Source organism: Alnus glutinosa, chromosome 14, assembly GCF_958979055.1.
Source record: "Alnus glutinosa chromosome 14, dhAlnGlut1.1, whole genome shotgun sequence".
NCBI classification, from domain to species: Eukaryota; Viridiplantae; Streptophyta; class Magnoliopsida; order Fagales; family Betulaceae; genus Alnus; species Alnus glutinosa.
The window spans coordinates 6,823,763-6,845,983 of record NC_084899.1 but is presented as its reverse complement, the minus strand read 5'-3'; the positions used below and the strand labels follow the sequence as shown (position 1 = coordinate 6,845,983).

The window sequence follows — 22,221 nt, the reverse complement described above, 5'->3', positions numbered from 1 at the left end:
TAGGCATTTAGTGGGGGAGAAATAAAGTAAAATTAGAGAATACACACTTGATAAAATATATTCCATAATTATGTCATAATACATACCTAAAATCTCAATTCAAAGAGCTCTCACTTGATATACAATATTATATGAAGAAAGAAATTAGCAGACCTCAACAATTTGTGACCAGCCAGTTAACATATGAAGTTGGGCAGCTTGCTCCTCAAGGTTCTTATTGTACTTCCATCCCCATCTCAACAACTGTTGAATTGTCTCTCTTACATCATTTAGCTCAACTTCACTGCCAAAGTTACTCAACTGGGGAAAAACAGAATTGAATTTCTGATACAATAAACTAGAATCAGCATCAGAACTCCCTTGAGAGAAGAATGCATACAAACTAGGAATACACTATTAGAGAACAGAAACCCAATCTCTGGCACTTAATTCAAGAAACCAACCTGCCAAAGTTTGTCACGGAGTGAAGCAAGGTCAATCAAACGATCTCCACGCTCTGAATAATAGTAGACACCACCCTTTCCAGAAGTTGCTGGATTCCCAAGTATGTCCTCTACCTAAAAAAACATACACAATTAAATGCTGCTCACAGGAACAAAATAATTGAATACCCTTAAGCACTAGAATCTTACCAGCAAGTCATACTTTAAATTAGAAACAATCTGAGAAAGCTTCATAGTGGTATCAGGAGATTTAAATTGGAGAACTTCAAGCAACTCCAAAACCTGATGTAACATTGATCGAAGAAAGAAAATCAGAGTAATAAAAGTTGGAAAATTTGAGAATGTTGCAGTAACAAGAGATAGCAACAACAAAGCCACCAACAATACAACAGTCTTATTAACATCATCATACTCCTTCACTCAATCCTTTAGCAACAAATTTTAGTAATTGGCAAGGCAAGAAATAAACATAAGGAAAACCAGAAAACAGACAAAGGAGGATCTCATGACATGCAAATTATAGTTTATTGCCAATCGTACATACTTCTTCATTTGGTAGGGTGTTTTCCAGTCATTATGCTAATACTACCCACTGATTGAAAAGAGGGGAAAAACAATAAATAAAACAAAACAATGAATGATAAACTTAATTTGGATCCCTCCAAATATTATAATGTCCTACAACATTGTCAACTGATTAAGAATCATGATCGAGTGTCAACATACAGTAAACAACAATGAAACAATATAAACTCGAAAGGTAAGTAAAATATAAACTGAATGATAATAATCACAGTACGATTTCACTTTGATCCTTGAAAGAATCAACTATTTCTAGAGTAAAATGATAAATGGAAAATATTGTTAAGCAAAAATATGCTTTAACAAACTATCATATACTGCTCAAAGCATAAAAACCAATTAGAAGCAAAAAATCTATCAGGTTATGCCAATAGGTTATAGAAGAAACATAAAATATTCAAGTAACAAACAGTACCTTACTCTTACTGATAGTTCTGGTTCCAGAGTATTCTGCTCCATTCTGAAGAAAGGAATGAGGTATCATGCCAACGTCACCAATGTCAACAATTTCCCCCCCAAAAAGATGAGCAAGAATATTGTGACATGCCTCGCGGTGATTGGAGCTACTCATATCACCAGCATGCAACTCAATTGCTAAAAGTTTCAACAACCAAGCTCTCTGGACAAAAAAGTAACCAAGAGGGCCGTCAATATGAATGAAGTCTTAGAAATGAACAACACAGAGTTTAATTGTAATACCCCAAACAAGCTTCATGGGGATTATGTGCTTACTCATTACTTTATGTAATTTAGTTTACTTTATCATCAGAGAGATACTTGCATGACATTTTATTTTTCAAGGCCTTCTAGATATTTTGTGGAGATCCTTTGAATACTTCAGAACACATAACCATGTATAATTTTGCTAGAAGAGTTTGATAGGGTTAAAAGAACATGTTGGGGTATTTTGGTCATTGTATTAGATTTACAATATATATATTATGAGGTGAGAGTTTACAAAATCCTTTTGTCGAAAGCGGTTAGAGTTTCTTTGTTCTAAATTAGGCTTATATATATGCTCCAGCTTAAGGAGTGTTAGAAGAGTTTGTTAGGGTTAAAAGAATATGATAGGGTATTTTAGTCAGTCTTAGATTTTACAATATTTATATATGTTATGAGGTGAGAGAGGCTACGTATAACAACATAGCCTCTTCTTCCTCTATTTTCTTCCTATGCAAACCCTACAACATAATTAATTGGTTGGGCCTTTCAAAATATTGGGGAACATTAGGGGTAGTTTGGTAAATAGACCAAAAGGAACCCCCACTAGTCATTTTCTTCTCCTTTTTGAAAAGTATGTATATAGCCCCTCTTCTTAGCCTGGTCATCCTCCTGGTCTATAAACACCACTTTAGAGCCAAGCACCCCTCTCAGCTTATGCCCACCCGCACCACCACCTCCCGCCACCGGTCACCGCTTCTAGCCACTATCACCCTCTCTTTGACCACCATATTATGGTAAGGACACCGGAATTTCAGAAACTAAATCCTATATATTCAGCTACTAAATCCTATATAATCAGCTACTTCAAAATCCAAGGTCTTATGGATCTTGATTCTTGTTTGTAATTCATGTTAATTGCAGAATAATTTTTTTTTTCTTTTTTTCTTTTATAAGTAATTGAAATATCACTAAAAAGCGAAAGGCAATTAATGAAACGTTTATGTTGATTATGACTTAAATGGGGGCTGGAATGACTAAGAATAATAGGTTATTGTTAGGGCTGAATCTCCCAATTTGAATTGGAGGTTTTTGATTGCTTTAGAGGAAAGGCCTGGGGCTTATTTTTGTTGTATTTGAGAGCTTTGAAGTCGATTTTACAAAGAATTTGAAGGGGATAAAGCCCCTTAAAAGGCCTGTTTGAGACTAAATCATATGGGCTGTTTTATGGACAAAATCCACAACAGGAGATTGGGGGTTTTGATTTTTGGAAGCTTGGGTGGTTGGGACTGTTTATTGTTAAGATGTTAGAGAAGTTAAAAAGTCATAATGATGAGGATTAAGCCCTCTTTAAGGGCTGGCTGTACCAAGAACCCATAGATACTGTATGGCCATCCTTGATTTTGTCAGAAACCCTTGGATTTTGTTTAAACTGTTATTGTGGCAGCATTTTATAATAAAAATTTGTAATTTGATAACGGACCCTCTAAGTACAAGTTTGGTTTTCATGGGTAATGAAATGGAGTTTTATATTGTGTGAAATTGATGTGTATGAAATTATGAGGTTTTGCCCTTTGATTCTTTGTATGTTTTGACTCTAATTCATGATTTAGTGGTGACCTTTGAATATGTTCGTATGTTTTTGAACGTGGGTTGAGACTTGGGATACACTGGATTTAATCTCACACATACCAAGGACATATTCGAATCTTTCACCTCACTGATATTTTGGTAATAATGAGCATTCATTTATAGCCAATGCCTATGAAATTTCAAGTGATTAGGAGACTTCTAAGGAATCAATTAATTTTGAAAATAGGCTGACCAGAAAATGTAGAATACTTGTTAATCTGGACTTCGGTTGGTTGGATTGAGATGAAAGTTCACTGCTTTGGCAAATTTTATTTGGACTTGGTTCTATCATTTGGCACTTAAAAGAGAGGTGATAAATATGCTGCCCGTTTTGGATATTCTCTTGTTTCCTTGAATAATGTAATTTATGCTGTTCTGGTGCATGCATCTTTAGTATAGTGCATTAAGTTGTTTGGATGTGTGTGTGTTGTGTTGGGAACCTCTTGAGGGATGACGAATTTATTGAGTTTGTGGAAGTTTACAGTTGTGACTTATGCTTAAGTTTCCTGTGATTGTTAGTAATAAGCTGTAATTCTAGGAAAAGGAAACATGGGAACCCAGATTCAGCGCCTCCAAGTTTAGACTGTTGTTTCTTCTGGATTCAGCTTAGGGACTTGTGGTATGAGCTTTTGCTAGGTTATGAAATTTATTTAAAAGGTTTATTATGCATTCAAATGTTTTAACCAGAAATGTCACCTGCAATTATGTTTTCAAAAACAGATGCATGTTCACAAGCCTGCAATCCAAAGTTGCCATTTAGTTGTGTTGAAATAATTACATGTTTCATGAACATGATATTCTAAATATATGATGGATATCCTATATTGCATTCAGAATGTTACGGAAAACAATGCTTTGAGAAAATATGAAGTTTTATGGTTTAGTCTTGTGGTATGATTTGGGACTACTGCGATGCACGTTCCGACCTTCATGGTCAATACAAGTTCTAACCCTTGTGGTTGATGCAAGCTCCAGCCAAGACAGACACACATTCATGCTCTCGTGGCCTATGCATGTAATTGATGGTATGTTATGCTGCTGTTATTATACTTGGAAGATCCCTGGCATTTTGGAAATGTCAGATGCCTAGCCAAGAGCTGGATACTTCACGAACCTCTACAGGCTCATCAGCTAAGCTAACCAAAATGTTATTTATATGGAAAGTTATATTCCATGTATATGAGAAAAACATGTTTTGAAAATGGGAGTATGGATTTCATGATCATTCTGACATCGTCTAGGTTTCCTCAATGAAGAACTTCTCTAATTATATACTCTCAATAAATTATGTTTCCTTATGATAAATGTTTTTTTTAAAAAAAAAAAAAAATAAGTAAAGCAAGTTCAATAAAAAGCACAAGGGCGGCAACTGAAGTATATAGGAAGTATACAAGAGAAACACCCAACAAATCATGAACAAAGAAAAGAGAGCACAAAAATTTACAGAGTTAGAGATATTGAGAAAGGCGTTTGCAGAGATCCACTCAAACAAGGATTTAAGAAGACAAAGTTGTAAATACGAACTTGTCTTCTCACAATCATCGAAACTTTGAGCATTCATTTCTCTCCAAATGCACCACATTAAACAAGAATAGATTAAATTCCAAACAATTTTATATTTTCTCTTGAGTTGCTTCATATTTTGAGACTCTTTTCCATACGTGTTAGTGTTACAATATAAATTAAATGATTAAATTTACTATTTTCTAACAGCTTAAGCTTTTCAAACAAGTGGCAATTTAACATAGTATCAAAGCAGAGATCCTGAGTTCAAATCTTGTCTCCATCATTAACTTTTTCAATTAAGGAGGAGTTTGAGCCAACACGTAAATTGGAGTGCTAGAATACAAATTACATTATTAAATTTATCATTTTCTAGTAGTTTAAGTTTTATGGATAAGTGGTGATTTAACATGGTATCAGAACCAAAGGTCCTTAGTTCGAACCTTATCTCTGCCATTCACCTCCCATTTTGATAGAACATAGAAATTATTGAAGTTGAAACCTTACTCTTTACCGAGCATTCATTGATCATATATAGAAGTTCATTACAGAGTTTAGGATAAACACTAACTCTAGTCTAGCAACCGGTTTCTACCTCTAAATACATTCAAACTATAACACTTGAAATCTTATCTAGCTATGACACTATTGCATTAGGACTCTATCATAGGACTCGGCTTTTGGATAGAAGTAGAGGACTTCTTAGTAGAGTCCCGGTTGGACACCTCCACAGATTGAGCCGCACAAGACTCCTGCTGGGACTTTGAATCTTGTGCGAGAGGTGTTCTAATACCCTCCCGCAAGATCAACGGGGAAGATCGCACGTTGAGCTTGAAACAGAGTTGTTGAAATTTGGCCGAAACAAGTGGTTTTGTAAGGACATTGGCAAGCTGATCGGAGCTAGGAACAAATTGAACCACCAAGGACTTATCGGCAACGCGATCTCGGACAAAGTGGAAATCAATTTCCACATGCTTGGTACGTGCATGGAATACTGGATTAACGGACATGTAGGTGGCGCCAATATTATCACACCAAAGTGATGGTGGAGAAGAGATCCGAACTCCAAGTTTGTGAAGTAGTGCCTGGATCCATAAGAGTTCGGCTGTAGTGTTTGCAACAGCCTTATATTCTGCTTCTGTAGATGACCGAGAGACAGTGGGTTGTTTGCGTGAGCTCCAAGATACCAAATTTGAACCAAGAAATACACAATATGCACCGGTGGAGTGACGATCGTCTGGACATCCAGCCCAAACAGCATCCGAATAAGCTTGAAGATCATTAGAAGATGAGCGATGAAGAAGGAGCCCATGAGACATTGTATGCTGCAAGTACCAGAGAATTCTTTTAATGGCCTGCCAATGTGGTTTAAGAGGTCGATGCATGAATTGGCACACTCGGTTGACAACAAAGCTTAAGTCGGGTCTTGTGAGAGATAGATATTGTAAGGAGCCCACTGTACTGCGGTAGAGAGACGGATCCTCCATTGGATCTCCTGAAAAAGTAGAAAGGATTGAAGAGGAAGCCATTGGAGAAGTAACAGGCTTGGCTTCATGCAAGTTTGTCTTCTTTAAAAGATCCATGATATAGCGCCGTTGAGAGAAGAAGACCCGAGGTCAGTTTGAGAACCTCAACACCAAGAAAATAATGTAAATCACCCAAATCTTTAACAACAAAGTCAGCATTAAGGAGCTGGATCAAATCTGGCAGGTAGGGTGGGAACTAGTGGTAGCATCAGGAGAAAAATAGGAACCAAGACCACGATTGTTTGGGAAGTATCCACGACCACGGTTGAAGGGGCGTCCTCCACGGCCACGGTAACCTCTGCCTGGGAAGGAGCGATTTGTAAGATTTGCAGCAGGCAGAGGAAGATCAAGGGGAGATGTCTGCTGGTCCAGGCACATCTCGTGAGCCAGTAGATGACCATAGAATTCATCTATGGATAAGGGATCAACCCTGGTTGTGACAGATGTCACAAATGGGTCATATTCGGAGCCAAGGCCCTTGAGGAGAAAAGAGACACTCTCAAAATCATTGAGAGGTTGTCCGGCTGCAGCGAGAGTGTCACTGAGAGTCTTGATGGTTTGGAAGTATTCAGTGATGGAGTTGCTACCTTTCTTCACTGTGGCAAGTTGAAAGTATATTTGCATGACTCTAGCACGGGCTTGAGATGCAAACATTGAGAGTAGAGTGGACCAGAGAGCTGCTGAGGAGACACTGCCAACTGCATGGACTATGTAGGGTTCGATCAGTGTGGAGATAAGGATGCTGAGTATCATTTGATCACGCTGGTTCCACGCAAGAAATTCTGGGTTGACGATTGTGGCAGGGGCGCCGGCATCAGTTGAAGGGTTTGGAATCGTTTGAGGAGGAGGCTAAGATGAGCCGTCAAGAAAGCCGTAGGCGTTCTGTCCTTTGATGTAGGCGAGAGTCTGTGTTTTCCACGCCATAAAGTTTCCTTTGGAGAGTTTGATATGAAGATTCGGATTCATGTTGGGTATGGTAAAGACAACCGGTTGCGGTTGGGGAGGTGGGAGAGGAGGTTGAGTGGCTATGGAAGCCACCGAACTGGCAGAAGCATTGGATTCGGAATCAGAGTGAGCCATAGCTCAAGACGTGTGTCTTTGAGATGGCTCTGATACCATGATAGAACATAGAAATTATTGAAGTTGAAACCTTACTCTTTACCGAGCATTCATTGATCATATATAGAAGTTCATTACAGAGTTTAGGATAAACACTAACTCTAGTCTAGCAACCGGTTTCTACCTCTAAATACATTCAAACTATAACACTTGAAATCTTATCTAGCTATGACACTATTGCATTAGGACTCTATAATAGGACTCGGCTTTTGGATAGAAGTAGAGGACTTCTTAGTAGAGTCCTGATTGGACACATCCACAGATTGAGCCGCACAAGACTCCTGCTGGGACTTTTGAGTCTTGTGCGAGAGGTGTTCTAATACATTTCAATTAAATAATTCATTTGTTAAGCCTCGCTAATTAAAGAAGAGTTTGAGCCCACACGTAAGGGGGAATGTTAGAATATGAATTAAATGATTAAATTTACCCATTCCTAGTAGCTTAAACTTTTGGGATAAGTTGTAATTTAACATACTATCAGAGCCAGAGGTCCCGAATTTAAATTCTGACTCCATAGTTTACCTATCATTTAAATTAAATATTTCACACGTTGGGTCTCACTTATTAAAGGAGAATTTAAGCCCACACGTAAAGGGGAGTGTTAAAATATTATTTAAATGATTAAATTTACTTTTTCTTTAACCCCAACGGGTTGGCTCAGTTGGTAGAAGCTTGAGACTTTGAGTGCTCCTCATGGTCTCAGGTTTGAAACTCACTAAGTGCAAACTTCCTCTTGGGACCAGCCCCCCGAGCAAAGCCCGCAACTCAATCAGTCCATGCTGAGAGGGATGCAGGGTCCCGGGTTTACCTGACAGAGATGGATACACGAAGTGACCTTGCCTTCGAGAGGTTCCTAGTATCAAAAAAAAAAATTACTATTTCCTATCAACTTAAGGTTTTGGAATACGTGGTGATTTAACTTGATATATCAGAGCCAAAAGTCTTGAACAAATTTATTTATTTTTGATAATTTTTTTTTATAAGTAATGTCATATCATTAAAAAGCGCAGAGAGACACAATCCTAGTACACAGGATGTATATAAAAGTGTCCCTAAATAGAGGAAACAAAAGAACAGGAAATTAAAAACTCTGCAAACGTAACACGACTCGAGCTATGATGAGCCGAGACCCATACAAATAACGTATTAAGCACATTTTGACACAACTCCAACACTGGCATTTCTACATCTTCAAAATGCCGAGCATTCCTCTCACCCCAATCAAATTATAGAAAAAAACTCCAAATATCCCATACAACATCACAGTGAAGTAAGAGGTGTTCAGTGGATTCTCCATTCTTCTTGCACATACAACACCAATCAACCACCACTATATGACGCCTACGCATATTGTCATGCATTAAGATCTTTCCTAAGGCCGCTGTCCACACAAAAAATGACACCCGTTCGAATATTATCTCTGTCATTCACCTTCCATTTCAATTAAATATTTCACGTGTTGGGCCTCACTCATTAAGAAGGAATTTGAGCCCACACATGAGGGGCAGTGTTAGAATATAAATTAAATGATTAAATCTATCTCTTCCTATTAGCTTAAGTTTTTGGAATACGTGATAATTTAATAGTTAGGCCGTGTTTAAGTTGTTTTGGAGTCCTTTATTTATTCCTATTAATTGAGCCTATATTTGGAGATAGGCCGTGTACTTGTGATACTTCTGTAATTAATGATTTTCTAACCATTAAGTGAAGACTTCAAACATTTTGAATATCAAGTAAGAAGTAGAATGTTTGTAACAGGTTTAGTGTTAACATCAGCTGGTTTGGTATTTACATGCCAGTCATGTGCACAAATCCAGATTACAAGTTTCAGTCTTGATACTAATAGTTAGTTTCCGAATCAGACATAAATATAGCAAACATAGAACAGACAATTAAGGCTTTAAGAGTCAATGATATGCTGTTCAACTCCAGAAAAAAATTACGAAAATAATCCAAGTATGACTAACAGTTTCAATCTATTAGTATACACAATGAATGTGAATACTGGAGTCTAATAATGGCTTCCACGGTCACAGTATAAAATACCCTATAGGAATCGATTCACAATGTGCAATAGGAACATCAAATTATGGTGGTAGGTAAAGCTTTGCCTGAAGTCATCTTATCAAATACACAGTGTGCAATAGCATCTTATCTAAGTAACATCCCAGTAACCAAGTGATCGAAGTGTGTGTATGAGTTCGAATTCAAATAAGGAAATAAGAAAGGTCATGTGTAAATCACAATTGAATGGAAAATCAATATAAAACTGGCCCCTTTAGACGTCATAACCACGCTATATTTTCAACATTGCAAAGCAATTACCTCAGGTGCCAATAATGCAATAAAAAATCAATAGAATTAAATTATTGCAGGAAAAGACCTGATGAAGGGAGCTGATGCGAAGTGCTTGGTTGCTATTTCGTTTAGGGAGTGGAGCAACACCAAAAGTGTCCAGGTGCTGTCATGGTAAAGAGAAAATTTATGGGCACATGAGAACACGAATGAAAATTGAAACTGAAAACTACAATTGGCACAAAGAGCATGATCTAAAAACTTCAAATGTTTAAAAGGGAGCACCATTCTTTACCTTTATGAAGAACTGATACTTTTTACTGCTCAAGAGATCCATTGTAGGAGCACAAGTAAGCGGATCCAAGCACAACTCATAAAGAAGCTGTGAAACGCAAAGAGTTTATATTATCATTTTCTTTTATTTTTCATAAGCACATCAAATTTTACAAAAAGAAAACGGGAAATCTTATATACACAAGTGTACAGAACACTCCCAAAGCATTACTTGAAAAGGGAATCAATAAAATCTACAACAGAAACCGATTAAGTGGTGCAAAGTGCATTAGACAACCCTAGCAACAAGCTCAAAAACATTGATTTCAACTCAAAAATGGTTAAAATTCTAAAGCAAAGTCAGAGAAAAATCCAAACAAACAACTGAAAAAATCAAAATATGAAAAAGTTTCTCCAAGCTAGGACTTGTTTTATACCAGAAACATTAGATCGAAAACTGTCTAACCTGAAATCCAAATTCATGAAGCAATGCATTCACATCAGGCTTTACAAGCTTGTCCAGTATTTCAAGAATAACCTTCAAGCAACTACAAAAGACATAATAAATGCACATTTAGTTGCTAAAAACTCGAGAGAAACAAATATGACAATGTTTAAGACAACTCATGATCAGCAAAACCTGTAATGAAATTTCGGCTGTAAAACAGCCCGTTCAACAGGGGTGTCAAGATCAAACTTAAGTAGTAGATGCGTAATATTTGGAGCTGGCCGACTGACATTGTCAATTAGAAGCTGCAAAAATGTAGAGGATATACATGAAATTTGTCGAAAACTTTAGCTATAGAATTGGGTGGGATGACCCTCACACAAACTACAAGCACTAACCTGCATTATCAGAACACCTGGATCATCGCTACTACTCTCTATGATCTGACACTCTTCTGATCGTAATTCTAGGCATGCTGCATAATCCTCAATTAAACTGCTGGCAGCATTTGATTTTAGCAGCAACTGTACCAGCCCAACCATGCGAGAACTGTCACCCAAAACAACAATAACAGTTAAGATTTTCGAAAATACTTTCCACTAAACAAATATATATTTAACCATTACAAACCATTGCAAAGCTACAGAATATTTTAGCATATAAGCTCTAAGTTGTACCGAACTCCCCGAATAATAAAAGATAACATAAAAGAAAATGGGAGAAAGGGGGATGCCTTAATAAACTCATGATTTTGATAGAGGACTGCTGAATTTGTGGTTGAAATTCATATCTGACATACTCCAACAAAGCTACAATTTGAGTATGATCTTGTGCAAGTATAACATCCAAAGGCTGCAAGGAAAAGGATCAAGTAATGAGAACAGCACCAATGGAGCTTCACCATGTAATTTGAGACAAAAATACCAACATATTCACCATGTAATTAGAGACAAACACACTACCATAAATAAATCAAGCGTGATGCAGCCACCATCACAACTATCTACTTCTGCTTGGAGAGGTATTGGCTCGTGAAATTGAACTTTACTACTACAAAGCAATAACTTCAGGCTAGGTAGCGTACTTAACTAACAAAAGGGTTCAAACTTTAACTCTTTAAGAATAGGTCAGAGTTCATGTCTTTCTAAAGAAATGTAAACCTGCACCAAAACTGCATGCCAAAGTCCATCTAAAATCAGGTATAATACTTTGAGCTAAATTGCAAGATCAAGTATGCAAACTATAACTGAGTCTAAGGTGGGTGGTAACTACACGCGGTCTAATAACCGTGTTCCTCCATCATGGTCCAGAATTGACAAGTTTCTCCTTTCTCTAGATTGCAAAGCCCAGCTTTCTGATGTTTCTCAGAGAAGGTTCCCTAGAGTTTAATCGAATCACTTTCCGCATTTGCTTGATTGTGGTGATGTTGTTAGGGGCAGAGGATACCTCAAGTTTGAGAATATGTGGCTAAAATCTGATGGATTTGTGGAAAAGGTAAATTAGAGGTGTCGTCTTTCAGCTTTCAAGGCTCCCCTAGTTTTGTCTTGACTCGTAAACTAAAAGCCTTGAACTTCACTTGAAAAAATGGCATGAGGAGGTTTTTGGCAATGTCAAGAAGCAAAAAAAGGTTTGTTTGGATGAACGCCGCGGTCTTGACGTTTTTGCAGAAGATAGACCCCTATCTGATGAGGAAAAGGCTAGAAAGGTTGAAATCACGAGTAACCTGGAGATGACTACTTTTTTGGAAGTAAATTGGAGACAGAAATCTAGGGTCCTTTAGCTAAGGGAGGGAGATAAGAAATAATAATTTTTTTAAAAAAAAAAACCCAAGTGGCCAATTTGAATAGAAGGAACAATATAGTTGAATCTTTGGCGGTTGATGGCTTCGTTTCTATAGACGCTACAAAAATAATTGAGAATACCCTACAGTTTTATACTCACCTGTATTCAAAACAATATTTGGCAGCCAAGGAGGCTTCGTGGTTGGAAAGATCTTTTGAGGAAATTGCGTTTTTTTAGGTGGTGAAAGCTTTGAATGGCGATAAGGCCACATGTCCTAATGATTACTTTGTGGCCTACTTTCAGGCTTTGTTGGCAGTTCTTAAAGATGATGTCATGAATGTTTTTCATGAGTTTCATGCTCAAGGAAAGTTTGAAAGGAGCCTCGACACCACTTTTATTGCCCTTATTCCTAAAAAGGATGAGCAGTGAATATTAAGGATTTTTGTCCTATTAGCCTTGTGGGCAGCATTTATAAGATTATCTCTAAAGTAGTAGCTAACAGGCTTAAATTGGAATTGGAAAGGGTTATCTCCAAGTCTCAGAATGCTTTATCAGGGGGAGACAAATTTTAGAGTCATTCCTCATTGCAAATGAATGTCTTGATAGCAAAACTCAATAGGGGTGGTTATTCGTGTTCGCGTGCCGAGATTAGGTTGAGTCGAGACATGAGTATAAAACTATATAAGTCAACCCTAACAAGACCTATTTAATTAAACGGGCCAAAGTCCTAAACCTTAATACGCTAATTTCGTGTTGGGTACATGTCGGTTAAGCAACTTGTGTCAAAAATTGACACTCCTAAATGTCGGGCATCGGGTTTGGGTGGTATCGATGCATGGATATAAAACTATATAGGTCAACCCCAACCCGACCCCTTTAATTAAAAGAAGTCAAACCCCTCAAACTCTAACTCGCTAATTTTGAGCTGGGTTTGTATCGAGTCGCGTGAAAATTGTCAGCTCTAGAATTTGATCTAGCGAAGACTTAAGATCATGTTAATTTGGACTTTTTATTGTATCTGCTGAGGAGATGTGGCTTCGGGGAGAAATGGCGCGAATGGAATGCTCATTGTATCTCTATAGTTCATTTCTCTGTTATGATTAACAGAACTCCATTCGGCTTCTTTAATAGCTCCTATGGCCTAAGGCAGGAGGATCCTTTATTCCCTTGTTGTTTGTCGTTGTCATGGAAGCCTTGAGTAGAATGTTGCCCACTATTGTGGATAGGGGCTGGAAACTTTTATCAAGTTTTTCGATAGGGTCTAGCAATAACGATGAGCTCCTTGTGTCTCACCTCTTATTTACAGACGACGCCTTAATTTTTTGCAAGGCAAAATCTTGATCATTTATGGCACTTGCGTTGCCAATTCTTACATTTTGAAGTTGTATCAGGGTTGAAAATTAATTTGGATAAATCACTGTTAGTCCTTGTTGGAGCTGTGGAAAATATTGGAAGCTTGGCCAGTATCCTTTGTTGCAAGGTGTCCTATTTGCCTATGAAGTACTTGGGTTTGCCATTGGGCGCTTCGTTTAAGGCAAAATCGATCTGGAATGGAGCTATTGAAAAGATAGAATGTCATTGGCAGGTTGGAAGCAGCTTTCTTTGTCAAAAGGTGGTGGGATCACTTTGACTAAAAATACTTTTCCAACTTGTCTACTTATTTCTTGTCCCTTCTCCACATCCTTGTTGGAGTTCACAACCATATAGAGAAACTTCAAAGGGACTTCTTTTGGGGCGGGGTTGGCGATGAGTTTAAATACCATCTAGTTAGTTCGACAAAGATTTGTACTCCATTGTCTTCAAGCGGTTTGGGGATTAGGAACCCGCTTATAGTTTACACCAAGCTCTCTTCGAGAAATGGTTAATGCGGTACGCCACGGAAAAGGCTTTGTGGAGATCGGTGGTTGAAGTTAAACATGGTGGGGGAGGGTGGTGTTCCAATGAGGTTTCTAGAACCTATGGGGTCGGTATGTGGACAAACATTAGGAGGGGGTGGGAGGTCTTCTCTAGACTTGTGAGATTTGAGATGAGAGATGGGTTTAAGATTAGGTTCTGGTAAGATATATTGTGTGGCGATTAGCCATTGAAGGCATCTTTCCCACCGTTGTTTAATATAGATAGCTTGCTTTAAGGAGGCCTCAATGATAGACCATTTGTTGTTTCTTAATGACACCGTTCAATGGAGATGGTCACTTCATTCTTTTATGTCTTGTACTCTTTCAAGATAAGTCGAGATGGTGAGGATAGAATTTGGTGGACGCCTTCCAAAAGGCGGACATTCAAAAGTCCTATCCTTTTTTTCATGAGCTTAGCCTCGCCCCGCGAGTCTTTCATTCCCGTGGAAGAGCATTTGGAGAAGCAAGCCCCCTCCAAGAGTGGCTATTTTTGTTTGTATAGCAACGTTAAAGATTTTGACTTTGGATAATCTTAGAAAGAAGCATGTCATAGTGATGGACAAGTGCTGCATATGCAAAAAGAGCGGGGAATCCATCGACCACCTTATGCTCCACTGCGATGTAACTAGAGTTTTGTGGGTATGGGTTTTCAGTCTTCGAGATAGAGTGGGTCATACCTCAACGGGCGGTGGAATTGTTGGTAAGCTGGAGAGGCTAGTATAGTAGTAGACACCGTTGTATAGACCCGCACAACTTGTAAATGTCGAGTTGCTAAAATATCTTGTAGGGTGATGCTAAAATATCTTCCAAGGGTTGATTCTATTACGATGAGCTCTAGATGTCTGGAAGATGGTGCCTCTTTGTTTGATGTAGTGCATTTGGAGAGAACGCAATGTTAGGAATTTTGAAGATTGTGAGAGAGCAATGATGGGTGGATGGTTGCTCTCAACAATTCTTGTTTTTCTAATTTTCAAGAATTTCTAGATTTGTGTTCTTCCTATTCTCCCTAATTGGGTGTGCCTCTTGTATACTTTCTAGGTTGCGCCCCTATGCGCTTTCTAATAAGATTAATAAATTATCAAAAAAAGAAAAAAGAGTCTAAGTTGCATGGGCATGAATACAAAGAGGAATGCCGACACATTAAATTTTCTATATAACAACATACATTTGACATAATGACACACACAACTATATCCAAGTCTAACTTGCATGGACACACAATGACACACACAACTATATCCAAGTCTAACTTGTATGGACTTGAATACAAGAAATGGAGAATGCTAACACATTAAATTCTGTAATAAGATAAATACACACATGCTCCTACTTTCGCTATTTATTCTTTCAAATATTATCTTCCCAGTCCATATAGAGATAGAACGGCAACCAAAGAAATGACAAAAATAATACTGACTTTTTAGGAAGTTAGAGAGAGCGCCAATTAAGGAAAAGTTTGAGGTTTGGCTGAGATGATCAGGTTGGGAACAATGAAGACCACGGCACTACTCAAAAGGATGATGATGAAATAAAATAAATGAATGCTTACGACAAAATGGGAAGCAACCAACTGATGCACAAAGTTAAAGAAAAGTATAGTTTGCAAGACCTAGAAGCCATGATGGCCCGTGAACTATTATAGAGTATTGCAGCAAAGGAATTCATGCAATAAACCCATATAGATGGTAACAAGGATTTTGCTGAGTTGACCATCAAATTTTGTGAGCCTATTCCCTATGTTTCTCCCACTTGACCACTCTCATTGCATACATTTCTGTACCCCAACAGAAAAATTTGTTACTTTTAAATATATTCAACCTTATTATGTCATGTATTTCCTATGTTCAATGATGCAGTTTGATAACAATATATAGGAGAGAGCTAAGATCGTTGAGTGCTAAAATTATCACTACAGATGACGATCATATGAAACCACCCTTTCGTATCCAGGGTTTAAATATACTAAGTTTCAGAAACTAATCCATTATTCAGCAACAACTTATGAAGATACTCCAAATATGAAAATATGCATGCCTATACCAGATGATTGAGCTTTACCCTTCTTTAACAAAGGCCATTATCAAAATCAACTACTAACATTTCCTCGCAATATTGCATGTAAAATGAATGTCAAAAGTAAGAGAATATGCAGTTTGGCCAGCTTGGCTAGGGGGAAGTCAAAACACGACTCCTAGCCAATGAGAAGAAGTTAAGCAAACTTTTCAGCAGATAAAAAATCTTTACCTGGTATAGAGGGCGCAAGAAATCAGAAAGAAATATATCCTTCTCCAAGACAAGGATTATAATTTCCAAAGAAAGTTGCACAGCCTTCTCTAAGAGTTGCCCATAGACTTGACTAGTCCGTTCAGTGATGACGGAATCGACTCCTGGCAGAAGAATGCCCATGATGTTCCGGAAAACAGTTTTTCCACTCATGAAATCCTACATGAAATATATACGGATATAATTCATTAAAACTGTACCAAAAAAAATAATAATAATAATAACGTAATTCAAATTAGAGAACAATTTCAACATACAAACATCTTTATAAAAGGAAACCAAGTATCCCTGTATTTGCTTGTTTGAGATAAAGCATAAAGATAGGATCCATGAGGCTTATAACGCCATAAAATTATACATCATATACACCAATCCTAAGGCTGAGGGGTTGGTTTTCAGTCCCTACTGACAGCCGGCGATAGTTTTAACAAACAAACAAACAATTTTGCTGGAGAAGGAATAAAAGCGTCAACATGGTGTCAACAAACAATAAGCACATACTTTAAGCAACTCCAAAACAGGAAGCTGCATCTGAAGTGGAGATTGCTGTGTTGATGTTGAAAACTGTGATAGGTCAGCAACACTGTCGATGTCCTCATCTTTGATGTCGTACATGCTCAAGATCCTGCATTGTAAGTGAGCTTGACATTCAAATCTCTCTACCCTCTACTGTAACTCCAAGATCATACACCTTGAAGCCCAAAATTTTAATGCAGATGATCAATCAAAATAAATTCTCCACATTGAACACCAGGACAGGACTTAAATACAACTCAGATGATGTCAATCACAAAAATACATTGAAGTCCTAAATCAAAGGCAAACACTTAAAATTGGAATTGTAGGATTAGTATATACTTACATATGGAAATGCTGAAGGCAAGCAACAACCAATTGCCATTTCTCGCAAGGATCAGCATAGGCTCTTTGAGGAAACGGCCCAAAAACATGATCATATATGAACCTAAAGATGCCGATGAATCTGCCAGAGAGAGAGAGAGAAAAGAACCAATCAATATTAGAGTGGAAATGCAAGCAAAAGATGTTAGAATACAAAAGAAATAAAAGGCAATCAACGATCAGTACCTACGCCCTCTATCGCTTACATCTCTTTCTTCAGCAATAAGAACATTTAACAGGTTGAGGAAAGATATTGTTGAAGGATATTGTTCTCTCCTGGCTTCAATTTCGTTCAACTCAAATTGCATATCATAAACCTGTAAAAATCACAAATTATAAGATCATTATATCAATAAAAACAGCACGTTTTCCTTGTAAAATAGTTCAAAAAACCAAGCAGTAGTGTACTTCCAACTGGCTAGCTAAGGCACAATGCAAATAGCATCTGAAAACCCTTTTATATAACTTAACTTTACAAGGCCTTTAGCAGATAGCAGGTAGCCCAATCATGGAATTTTAGGCATTATTATGTGTTGAGAATAATATACAAGAAGAAAATAGTAATTGTCAGATGTATAAGATTAAGGATTGTAACAAGAGAAAGATGTTTCTGAAGTAAGCAAACTGTCCATTTTAAGTATAATCTCTAAGTTTCTTGTTCCAAGTAAAACTACTTGGTTTTGTCATGGTCAAGCTGCTATAAACTTTAACAACAATTAACGCCATTCAACCGACTAACCTGTGCTGACATCGGCTGTGCAGTGTTCCCAACAACTACTGGTAGATCATACTGCTCAAGATAGCTCCAAATAGTATCTTTTAGGACTGGAGAGATACGAACAAATGAAGCAATTGCATTCCGCAAAGCACCCTGTTATAGCACACAAAATACTGGGTCAAAAACAGTGCAGAAAACTTCACATGCAGCTTTGAAGCTCCAACAGAGACAAAGAAGCTGCAAATGATATACTAGGATAAGCTTCAGTAAAGCAGCATAAAATCACACTGTCAACCTTCAGATATGGAGGCACATTTTCATAACCAAGCAGCTTGAATAATGGTTCAATATCAGCAAACCAGTTTTTCCTTTCAATGGGGTTCCCATTCTCCATAACCTATGCCAAAAACCATGTCAACAACATCAAAACCCGGTTATTTCTTTCTATAGGAAGGGAGAAGATAAAGGTAATGTATCATCAAGTCGAAGGTCGAAAATTTGAATACCTAACCAAAGAAAGTACAAATTGGTGGTTATTAGGAGAGAACCAACAATGAATTTAAACAAACTAAAAACAGTTTTGGATCACCCCCAAAACCTCCTCACCAAATCCCCATCCCGGCGAGGTAAAAGGAGAAGAAAAAGGAATACATCCCTCTATGTCAATGAAGACCCCCAAAACGTTTGCAATATCCGATCTATCTAATATTGTAAACAAATTTTAAGAAACTTTTTTCAGCTTAAATTCTTCATTACTGATTTATCCTTCCACTGCTTTTCTCAGCAAATAACTTTTATCAAGCTATATATTGTCAGCTAATACATTTAACTATCGAACTAGCTTTTTCAGCAATAAATATTGTTCAGATACAACTTTGAAATAAAATGGAGGATAACTCTCCTGCAGATGTCTACATTAAGAAGGGAATTATTGAACGGATACAATGATTGATCACTTTTTTTTGCTAAAGGAGGTAAAATACAGTAAGCTTAATTGATGTTTATTTTTCTTTTCCTTCATTTTATACATTCGAACTGTAAAGTTGATTAGCTTTTTTTTACATGTGCTAGATGAGTTATATCATAGTTTTCAAATGTGGATTATGTTAAAAAAAAAAAAAAAATGTTCAGCATAAAAACTTGATATTTAGTCATAAGTCAATTATAGAAGATATGTTTTTTTTTTAGAAGAGTAACATGTTCAGGCCCCAAGATATGAATAACAGCTTTGCTGCTGCTCATAAAGCAGATTACCAAGCAATCCAACTTTGTAAAAACCATCTTGTCTAAGGTTATATAAACAAATAAAAACAATTTAAAGGCCAACAAAATTGTAAATGGAGCGAGCAATAACCTTTTGAAGAATATTCAAGTATGCAACAAGTGCTTTTGCGTCCCCCTCCGGAAACTCTGGTAGCATCGCACCAGCAGTTTGAATGGACTGTTTAAACTTCTCATCATAGATAGATAAGCAATGAAACAATGTGCTCCACCCAACAGAGCGGAATGCCTTCCCCTGAAGCAACTCAAAAACCTTTGAAGCTCCCTCTTGACTACAAGCCTAAAGGTATCATCCAAATATGAAAATGAAAGTAGGTATAGCAGAATTCTGACGAAGAATGCTTCAAGTATAAGATTATGAACAACACAGAAACTCGTTTCACATACCAAGGTACTCAACATATTCAAGAAAGCCACGAGTGTTTGAAAATTTGTATGATCCTCTCCAGCAAAATTTACAAATGTCCACAAAACTTCATTGCCAGACAAAAGCTCCGGTTCCTTCTGATAACATTGGGCATTTAGAGTTCATTATAACAACACATGCATAAGAAGCAATGCAACAAAAAGATGCATAATAAAAAAGCAACTACCTAGCGAAACATTTAATTATAGACAGTTTGATGTCTGCAGCACATCCTAAAAGAATACTTTTGCTTAAATAAGAGATCCAGATAACAAAATAAGATATTGCATAATAAACTAAGCACAAGAACTCAATCTCATTTCAATTGAAGATTTAGCAAAGGTGGGGCAGGGACCAAAAAGAAAAAGAAAAGAACTACTCCATCCAAGTTTGTTGGTTCTCCATAACTTCAAATTTTAAAGGGGACAAAGCATTTAATGCTTTTAGATTCAATATGACCAAAATACCACTTATTTTTTATTTATAAATGAACTACTGCTTTTTGTTATTATTATTTTGAAAAGTTAAGGTTAAAATGGTAATGTCATAAAACTGTGCATACTCTTGTAGAAAGTGAACACAAATTTTGGAACATCCCAAAACAGAATAGAGGACTAACAAAATAGGACAGTGGGAGTACATTATTCATCCATATAGCGTTCACACCCCAATTAACAAGCTATGTTATTTGTTTAATCAAACAATAATTTTAAAAACAGATTTACTAAGCACAAGAAGTAACTCTGAATGTTTAATCTTCGATTAAAAACTTTTGTAATTAAGGATCTTTGAGATTCATTTAACATTTTTATATGTTGCTTTGATACATTAAACAAGATATTATTACAGAAAATTCAAAGTGATTTAGTTCAAACTAACCTGATAGATTTCACTCACAAACTCTAAGAGAGAGACAAATGTTAAAGAGCCAGTTTCAACAGCTTGTTGAGAATTTAAGTTGCCATCATGCAAAAAATCATGTGAGCCAGCCACATGGTAATGACTAAGCACGCTCATAGCTTTCTCCTTAGATTCTTTCACCTGTGAAGTATACAAAACCATAAGTATAAAAAAACACACACTTGATGACAGGAAAAAAAAAAAACAAACGATAACTGGGGAGTTAAATACACAAACAAGTGAGAGAGAGTGAAGCAGCACCGTGTTAATTATGACCCAGGCTAATTAGGTCCCAGGTTCAGGTCTGTTTCGTGGAAGAGACTCTTTAGATCTTCTCAAATCTGCCTCCAGCTAGGGTTAGCAATTTTTGACATGACCCCCGAATCCAACACGAACACGACACAAAATTATAAAGAATTTGGGTTTAGGTTAAACAGGTTCGGGTCATAAATGGGTTGACCCGTTTATGACACATTTATCAACAGGTCAACCCGCGTTTATGACTGTCAACCCGTTTATGACCCTTATAAACATGTCGTGTTCAGATTTGGTGTCTCAACCCGTTTAGCTAATCGTGTCGGTGGCGGGTCGACCCGAACCCAACACAATAACCCATTTTGCCAACCCTACCTCCAGCAAACAAGAAATAGTAATGGCGAATTCTTCTCAGAAACACTTGGTTGGACCAATTAACTTCGTTAATAATAGAAAGAGCCAGAAAGTTTAAGGAAAAAAGGGAAGAAAAAACCACTCCATTAGGGTTCGCTTGAGAACCATACTCAGACAAAGCCCAAGCCTTACTTCTTCTTTTTTTAAGTAATTCATATCATTGATAAGCGCATAGGGGCTCAATTCTAGTACACATGATGTTTACAAAGAGAGTCCCCATTGATGGCTAAAAGACGAACAAAAATTCACAAATTCAGAAGAGTTAGAAACATGGGAAATATTATATGCCCCTGTCCAAGAAAAAAGCGATTTGACGAAGATGTTATTGAGTGCTTCTATCGACTTCTCACAATCTTTAAAACATATTGCATTCGACTCTCTCCATATGCTCCACATTAAGCACAACAGGGATATCCTCCAAGCAACTAGAACTAAATGACTTCCCAACTAACCTCGACAACAATCTAACAACTCTATCACCCTTCTGGGCATAACCCATTTTACTCTGAAAAGGCTAAAAATCGAACTCCATAATTCTTTTTCCACTTCACAATGGAGAAAAAGATGATCTATAGATTCCCCACTCCAACACATGCAACACCATTCCACCACTATTACTCTTCTATTTCTTAGGTTATCCAAAGTCAAAATCTTACCAAGAGCCGGCATCCACACAAAAAATTCACTCTCAAAGGAACATTGACTTTCCAAATACTCTTTCAAAGAAAAGATGAACCCCCCAAAAAAGATAACTCGTGAAAGAACGACCTCACTTCAAACTTCATCCCCTTTGAAGGGATCCACCAAATACGATCATCACCACCTTGTCTCAATCTGAAGGAATACAACAAACCAGAAAACACAATCACCAAATCTACCTCCCAATCCTGAACAGATATTAGAAAA

The 22,221-nt window shown here is 37.2% G+C and overlaps 1 protein-coding gene across 2 annotated transcripts in view; it reads right to left on the bottom strand.

The window, feature by feature from the left end:
* Window positions 1-22,221, bottom strand: part of LOC133857179 (nuclear pore complex protein NUP205) — a 67,286-nt gene that overhangs the window by 10,111 nt on the left and 34,954 nt on the right. Inside the window, exons 11-29 of one of the 2 annotated variants that reach the window (XM_062292330.1) lie at window positions 20,626-20,787; window positions 19,728-19,844; window positions 19,414-19,620; window positions 18,355-18,456; window positions 18,081-18,212; window positions 17,528-17,658; window positions 17,304-17,423; window positions 16,943-17,066; window positions 16,403-16,600; window positions 11,215-11,333; window positions 10,880-11,030; window positions 10,674-10,786; window positions 10,500-10,581; window positions 10,056-10,142; window positions 9,849-9,926; window positions 1,441-1,644; window positions 633-725; window positions 444-557; window positions 154-324 (exon numbers count right to left, since the gene is read on the bottom strand). In XM_062292330.1, the coding sequence (XP_062148314.1) occupies window positions 154-324; window positions 444-557; window positions 633-725; window positions 1,441-1,644; window positions 9,849-9,926; window positions 10,056-10,142; window positions 10,500-10,581; window positions 10,674-10,786; window positions 10,880-11,030; window positions 11,215-11,333; window positions 16,403-16,600; window positions 16,943-17,066; window positions 17,304-17,423; window positions 17,528-17,658; window positions 18,081-18,212; window positions 18,355-18,456; window positions 19,414-19,620; window positions 19,728-19,844; window positions 20,626-20,787 (2,505 nt within the window). The remainder of the gene's footprint in view (window positions 1-153; window positions 325-443; window positions 558-632; window positions 726-1,440; window positions 1,645-9,848; window positions 9,927-10,055; window positions 10,143-10,499; window positions 10,582-10,673; window positions 10,787-10,879; window positions 11,031-11,214; window positions 11,334-16,402; window positions 16,601-16,942; window positions 17,067-17,303; window positions 17,424-17,527; window positions 17,659-18,080; window positions 18,213-18,354; window positions 18,457-19,413; window positions 19,621-19,727; window positions 19,845-20,625; window positions 20,788-22,221) is intronic. The other variant, XM_062292331.1, reaches the window with a different exon arrangement.